The 7,650-nt window shown below is 48.8% G+C and overlaps 1 protein-coding gene across 1 annotated transcript; it reads left to right on the forward strand.

The window, feature by feature from the left end:
* Nucleotides 1–834: 834 nt before the first annotated feature.
* On the forward strand, nucleotides 835–4,304 carry LOC131519651 (tubulin alpha-1B chain). The gene is made up of 4 exons (XM_058742910.1): nucleotides 835–985; nucleotides 2,357–2,579; nucleotides 2,723–2,871; nucleotides 3,142–4,304. The coding sequence occupies exons 1-4, from the start codon at nucleotides 983–985 to the stop codon at nucleotides 4,120–4,122; spliced, it is 1,356 nt and encodes a 451-aa protein (XP_058598893.1). The 5' UTR covers nucleotides 835–982; the 3' UTR covers nucleotides 4,123–4,304.
* The last annotated feature ends 3,346 nt before the right edge of the window (nucleotides 4,305–7,650 follow it).

A 7,650-nucleotide genomic window follows, 5' to 3' on the forward strand; every position in this document is an offset into this window, starting at 1 on the left:
TTGTTGTTGTTGTTGTTGTTGTTTAAGATTTTATTTTTAAGAATCTCTACACCCAACTTGGGGCTCAAACTCACCACCCCGAGATCTGGAGTCACAGGCTCTAGCGACTGAGCTAGTCAGGTGCCCGTGAAATGTATCTTTGAATATCCTCCCGTTTTAAAAGCCCCTAAGACTGTTCCATAAAGTTGTTGGTTTAGGTCTAAAAATGGGGCCTAGTAAGTCGTTTTAACAGCCTCGATGTTCATTGCTTCGGTACTACTTTTTGAATGACTGAAATACTTTTGCTTCCAACGTCTTGCACCTTACTTTAACGAACAAGTCATTACAATAAACCAAATAAAACTAGTCTGTTTTCTAAACCTTGCATCCTCCACATTACCAGGTAAGTAAAGAATGCACTGCCTGCCTTTAAAGGAACTGAGAAAAGAAAAAGGCAAAACTCACTGACAAATTGTGGCAACATGAAAATAATCAGCTGAGCTAGCCGGACCAGAAGTTTCTGCATTTCATGGTGCTTCATCTTTAAAACTGTATGGACTTCATAAGTCTTAGGGTTCGTCCATATTAAGGCAAGCCTCCTTTCCCGTTCCCACGTTGGCTGGTTTCGGAACCTGCGCCCGCCGCCCGCCCCCCGGCCCAGGCCCTGGCAGCCATGCGCCAAAGACTGCAGCACCCGAGCTCGCTGTCCGCAGGCGCGGCGGACCCCGCCCAGCAGGCCCGGAGCGGGGAGGGGGCTCCGGTCCAAGAAGCCCGCCTCTGCGGCGGCCGAGCCGGGCGCCGAGTGGGCGCGCCGGGCTGGGGGAGGGGCCCGCGGCAGTGGCACCGCCTGTGCCCGCCCGCCCCTCCCCGGACCGCTACTTAAGTAGCTCCGGCACCGCCCCCGCTTCAGTGCGTTACTTACCTCGACTCTTAGCTTGTCGGGGACGGTAACCAGGACCCGGTGTCTGCTCCTGTCGCCTACGCCTGCTAACCCTTAGCCATCATGGTGAGTGGACCACTCGCGGCGCCGCCCTCGCTCTGGAAAAACGGGAAAAGCCAGCCCGGCGGTCTCGGACGGCCTTTTAGCCAGAGATCAGCGCTCCTCGTTTTGCAGGGCGAAAAGCGAGGCGAGGGTGGGAGTAGTGAGAACGGCTGGGGCATGGAAGGGGGGGGCGCATTTTCTTGTCTTTGGGAGGGGATGGCGGAGCCCCAGCTCCCCAGACCGTGGTTGGGGCTCTCAATTAGCCCTTACCTCCGGGGTGCAATGACCCGAGACCCTACAGTCCTTTCCCGCGCGTTCCCATCCCCCCTTCCTTCCCGGGCCTTTGGCGGGAGCGCGCGCGGGCTCCACGCCCTCACTTCCTCCTTAGCGAGAAGAGCGGAGGCGGGAAGGAGCCGGAATACAAAAGCGCACGCGCGACCGTTACCTTCCCGCCAGGGAGCGGCGGGAGACCGCCCCTGCAGTTTGCGCGTGCGCGCTGGGGCCCTGCGCGTCCGCCACTGTAGGGCGTGTCGTCTGTTAGCCTGAATTTTTTTTTGTTTTTTAACTAAAGAAAAGCTACATGTGGAGAATCCTCCATGTTAGTGTGCTGCAGTACGCCAGCGTATTAGGATAATTTGCTCCCAACAGCTTCTAGACTCCCATCTGTCCCTTGACCTATGTTAGGAATGCGTGTAGGAGCAGCTGGTGGCGGTGAGGGATTTTGAGAGAATGGAAATCGGATCTTGGTCCAGATCTGGGCTGCGGATAATCCCCTGCTGCGCCCTGACTGATGTGGGGGTGCTAGGCTAAGCCTAGCGCCCGGGGGAGCAGAAGATGGTTGGCCGAGGTAGCACCTCAGCAGACGTGGCCGTTGCGTGTCTGCAGCTGCGCGGTCCCGCTGGCCGCAGGCGGGCGCGGGCGCGCGCGCACACACCCTGAATTGCTCATTCATCCTGTGCCGCAAAACCCCGCCCTTTGTCCCTGTGGCCAGACATTTCCTCTGCACTGTTCTGGCCACGTGCTTCCTGTGATGGTAGCTGCCCGGAAATCTGGCCGCCTAGTCTAAAATGGAATTCTGAAGCCTGAGCACTGGATGAATGGCCTCCCCCCTATCTTGGTGCTCCAAAGGAGAAAGCTGTGACTAAGCTTTCTTGGTCTGGAACGAGGCCTTCCCAATTTACAGGGTGAAAAGAAATACAGTAAAAGCAATGCCGATTAAAAAGTGTAGTGATTCTCTTCTAGAAAAGATGTTACATTTTAACTAGTTTTAGAAGGGGAAATTTGTAAGATTGATTACTTAAGTTATTTTGTTCTGCTTCACAGTCACTACTAGATTAGTTTAATGCTGATTTTTTTTTTTTTTCTTTTTTTTTTTTTTAACCTACTTTTCCACAGCGTGAGTGCATCTCCATCCACGTTGGCCAGGCTGGTGTTCAGATCGGCAATGCCTGCTGGGAGCTCTATTGCCTGGAACATGGCATCCAGCCCGATGGCCAGATGCCAAGTGACAAGACCATTGGGGGAGGAGATGACTCCTTCAACACCTTCTTCAGTGAGACGGGCGCTGGCAAGCATGTGCCCAGGGCAGTGTTTGTAGACCTGGAACCCACAGTCATTGGTGAGTTGGCCTCAGTAACCCAAGGGAGATCTCAGGGCTCTTGAGACAGGAGGTCTGTCGTGAGGGCTCCATTGACACCCTGGGGTTGGGCAGGCGTGTGCAGGTTGTGAGTGACGGGTGGCTGCTTTGTTTTTCTCTTCCAGATGAAGTTCGCACTGGCACCTACCGCCAGCTCTTCCATCCTGAGCAGCTCATCACGGGCAAGGAAGATGCTGCCAATAACTATGCGCGAGGGCACTACACCATCGGCAAGGAGATCATCGACCTTGTCTTGGACCGAATTCGGAAACTGGTATGTTTGTTCTCCAGAATAAATTAAATAATGACTCTAAGGAAGACATTTGAAATACGATCTTTTCTTTTCAAACACAGAATAGAAATATAACGGAGTGAGGACAACTGGTAAATTATTCCTTGATAGGGTTTTTAAATTTTCAACTGCAACATGATTTATTTGGTGTCATTCTATAAACGTCAATGAAGATATTTTAAGTGAAGAAATGCTTTGTAATTCTGGGAAGGTCTATTATAATCTGTCTTCTCTGTTCCTTTTTTCTAACAGGCTGACCAGTGCACGGGTCTTCAGGGCTTCTTGGTTTTCCACAGCTTTGGAGGGGGAACTGGTTCCGGGTTCACCTCCCTGCTGATGGAACGTCTCTCTGTCGATTATGGCAAGAAGTCCAAGCTGGAGTTCTCCATTTACCCAGCCCCCCAGGTTTCCACTGCTGTCGTTGAGCCCTACAACTCCATCCTCACTACCCACACCACCCTGGAGCACTCTGATTGTGCCTTCATGGTAGACAATGAGGCCATCTATGACATCTGTCGTAGAAACCTCGATATCGAACGCCCAACCTACACTAACCTTAACCGCCTTATTAGCCAGATTGTGTCTTCCATCACTGCTTCCCTCAGATTTGATGGAGCCCTGAATGTGGATCTGACAGAATTCCAGACCAACCTGGTGCCCTATCCCCGCATCCACTTCCCTCTGGCCACATATGCCCCTGTCATCTCTGCTGAGAAAGCCTACCATGAACAGCTTTCTGTAGCAGAGATCACCAATGCGTGCTTTGAGCCAGCCAACCAGATGGTGAAATGCGACCCTCGCCATGGTAAATACATGGCTTGCTGCCTGTTGTACCGTGGTGATGTGGTTCCCAAAGATGTCAATGCTGCCATTGCCACCATCAAGACCAAGCGCAGCATCCAGTTTGTGGACTGGTGCCCCACTGGCTTCAAAGTTGGCATTAATTACCAGCCTCCCACTGTGGTACCTGGTGGAGACCTGGCCAAAGTACAACGAGCTGTGTGCATGCTGAGCAACACCACAGCCATTGCTGAGGCCTGGGCTCGCCTGGACCACAAGTTTGACCTGATGTATGCCAAGCGTGCCTTTGTTCACTGGTATGTGGGTGAGGGCATGGAGGAAGGAGAGTTTTCTGAGGCCCGTGAGGACATGGCTGCCCTTGAGAAGGATTATGAGGAGGTTGGTGTGGATTCTGTTGAAGGAGAGGGTGAAGAGGAAGGAGAGGAATACTAATTACCATTCCTTTCAACCCTGCAGCATGTCACACTCAGAACTTAAGCTTCAACATTAGCTGACAGGCATTAAAGCTTCTGGTTAGATTGTCTTCACTTTTAACTGTGACCATGTCTTTCTTTTCCATGTGTACCTGTCAGATTTTTGCATCATGTCTCAAAGTAAAGGCTTTATGAAAGGAAGTTTGACTTCTGTGCTTCTTCTAAATTGCTTTCTCCAATTCAAGATGTACTACCACTCATCTACATCTGGAAGATAGTCTGCAACAGGGTTGTAATACCAAGGATCCATCCCACTTTCTGTGTAGCTGCCTGTATGGGGAAAAGAGCACACTGGACTGGAAAAGCAGGAGAGCTAGATTTTGACACTGATGTGTTAATACCACCTCAGTTTCAGAGCGCAGGTCAAAGCGGGTTTAGGAAAAATAACCCTTGTACAACAAAATGGCTGGCTAGATGAACATTTGACCACAAGGAGGTGAAAGCTGTTTCTAGCCCTATCCTATTGGGAGGGAGGAGTGGCAGGATCAGAATTCCTGGTGATAAAAATCCTACCGTAGGGGAAAACCAAATGAGGCATGGGTATAGGAAAAACAAAGCTATGGATGTTTGCAAGAGCAGTGCTTTAGGATACGGTGAAGTGGCAACATTGTTCAGGTTAGGATAGGGTTAATAATTTACACTACTTGGTGTAGCATGCATTTTTTTTAAGTTTATTTGCAGGGGCGGGGGTAGGAGTGGAGGGGCAGGGACAGGAGAGAGTCCTAAGTAGGCTCAGTAGAGCCCCACACAGCTTTAACTCAAAAACAGATCATGCCTTGAGCCAAATTCAAAACCAATACAACCAACTGAGCCACCCAAGTGCCCCAACATACTGTACATTCTTTCAAGTATATAGTTTGGCTGCATTTAAATGACTGTGGAGAAGACAGGCAAACAGGATGCAGATAGAGGGTTTAACCTAAGAGAAAACGTACATTTGAAATTCAGGAAATATAGGGACTATTAAGGTTGGCTGGAGATGTTGATCCTTGGTTTAAAGAATAGGGAATACCAAAAATTTTCCAGTTTTTTCCCTACAAATTTACAAAATAGTTCTCTACTCCTGAAAGAAATGATCTGATTTGTCACATATTTCTGAGAGAAAGCTCTCTTGGGTGGCACTGTAGACTGAACACAAATGCAGCCACCACAGGTCTCGGGAAGGCAAATGCCAGGGCCTTAATGTACCATGAGGAACCCTAAACTGAATTAGTGACCAAATGGGGATTGAAGGTTTTGAGTTAGTGCTGAACTCACAAAGGAAGTCGGTTATGTGAGCCATCTGAAGACCCTCTGAAATATCCCTCTCTGTTCTTTTCAGCAAAACAAGAAGGAAAAGTAGTTAGGCCAGAGCCTGGGAAACAGCAACAAATCAATGCAGAGAAGAGTTTGCTCTTCAGGAAGACGGCCTGGACGGCCTAAAATCAGGGAAGTAAGCACACATTCCATAGAGCGTGTGCAGTGGTGCCTTTTCAGAGACCTGAGGCACAAGGCAGGGACAGGATAAAGCCAGAGTTTCAACTGCATCTGTTCTATTTTGAATGGGTTTTGTGTGTGTGTTGGAGGTGGGGGGTTTATATTTTTAAGAAAATTAAAAATCTAGGAGCCTGGGTGGCTCAGTTAGGCATCCGACTCTTGACTTTGGCTCATGTCATGATCTCATGGTTTCATGAGTTTGAGCCCCACGTCAGGCTCTGTGCTAACAGCGTGGGCCTGCTTGGGATTCTCTCTCTCTCCCTCTCTCTCTGCCACTCTTCCATTCACCCTGTCTCTGTCTCTCTCAAAATAAGTAAAAAAACAAAAAATTTTGATAAAAAATGTTAAAAAAGAAAAAAATCTGTAATAAACCAAAATGCTAAGATGACAAGCTGGTAGTAGGTATGTAGTTGTTTGCAGTTTTATCTATTGTCACATAACAAATTGCCCCAAAACTTTGTGGTTTAAAATAATATATGTGTATTACTTCAGGCCGTTTCTGAGGGTCAGGAATTTGGTGGTGGTTTAGCTGGCGTAATTCTGTCTCTGGATTTCTCATATAAGGTTGTAGTCAAGATGTTGACTGAGGCTGCAGTTCCCTGAATGCTTCATTGGGACTGGAAGATTTACCTTCCAAGGTGGTTCACCTGCCCGTCTTGCAAGTTGGTGCTGGTTGTTGGCAGGTGGCCTTAGTTCTTTCACCAGATGGACCTCTCTCCATTAGGGCTGCTTGAGTGTCTTTAGGACATGGGAACAGGCTTCCCCCAGAATGGGTGATCCAAGAGAGGACAAGTTGGAAACTACAGTGTTAGGGACTTAACCTAGCAACTCACACTCTCATTTCTACAATATCCTATTTGTTACATGTCAGTCCTGTTCAGTGGGGGAGAAAACTGCACATTGACAAGAGAGAAGAATCAGTGGGAGTTACATACAAACCACTAAATCTTAACGTCTCTATAGTATAGAACAATACCACTTATATTATCCTTTTTTTCCCTGTATGCTTGATATATTTGATTTTTTAAAAGGGAGGAAGCTTGGGGTGCCTGGCTGCTGTAGTTGGAGGAGCATGTGACTCCTGATCTCAGGGTTGTGAGTTCAAGCCCCGTGTGAGGTGTAGAGATCACTTAAAAATAAAATCTTGGGGCATTTGGGTGGCTCAGTTAAGTGCTTGACTCTTGATATCAGCTCAGGTCTTGATCTCAGGAACAAGCCCCACGTTGGGCTCCATGCTCAGCATTGAGCCTGCTTAAGATTCTCTCCCATCCTCAGGGCGCCTGGGTGGCTCAGTGGGTTGAGCGGCCGACTTTGGCTCAGGTCGTGATCTCGCAGTCTGTGAGTTTGACCCCCACGTCGGGCTCTGTGCTGACAGCACAGAGCCTGGAGCCTGTTTTGGATTCTGTGTCTCCCTCTCTCTCTGACCTTCCCCTGTTCATGCTGTCTCTCTCTGTCTCAAAAATAAATAAACGTTTGGGGCGCCTGGGTGGCGCAGTCGGTTAAGCGTCTGACTTCAGCCGGGTCACGATCTCGCGGTCCGTGAGTTCGAGCCCCGCGTCAGGCTCTGGGCTGATGGCTCGGAGCCTGGAGCCTGTTTCCGATTCTGTGTCTCCCTCTCTCTCTGACCCTCCCCCGTTCATGCTCTGTCTCTCTCTGTCCCAAAAATAAATTTAAAAAGTTAAAATAAATAAATAAATAAATAAATAAATAAATAAACGTTAAAAAAAATAAAAAAGAAAAAGAAAAAAAGATTCTCTCCCATCCTCTCCTGCCCTTCCCCCACTCTCATGTGCACTCTCTCAAAACATTTTTTTTTTAATAAGGAATAATAATTGGAACACCTGGGTGGCTGAGTCGGTTAAGCTTCTGACTTCAGCTCAGGTCATGATCTCAGTTTGTGAGTTTGAGCCCCTTGGTGGACTCTGCACTGCCAGCACGGAGCCTGCTTCAGATTCTCTCTCTCTCTCTCTCTCTCTCTCTCTCTCTCTCTCTCTCTCTCTGCCCCTCTCTC

The sequence above is a fragment of the Neofelis nebulosa genome, chromosome 8 (genome assembly GCF_028018385.1).
Source record: "Neofelis nebulosa isolate mNeoNeb1 chromosome 8, mNeoNeb1.pri, whole genome shotgun sequence".
NCBI classification, from domain to species: Eukaryota; Metazoa; Chordata; class Mammalia; order Carnivora; family Felidae; genus Neofelis; species Neofelis nebulosa.

Excerpts from the sequence above, each read along its gene's own strand:
- LOC131519651 (XM_058742910.1), top strand. Across the intron at positions 2,580-2,722 it reads CCTGGAACCCACAGTCATTG|ATGAAGTTCGCACTGGCACC; the intron begins GTGAGTTGGCCT and ends TTTCTCTTCCAG. Across the intron at positions 2,872-3,141 it reads TGGACCGAATTCGGAAACTG|GCTGACCAGTGCACGGGTCT; the intron begins GTATGTTTGTTC and ends TTTTTCTAACAG.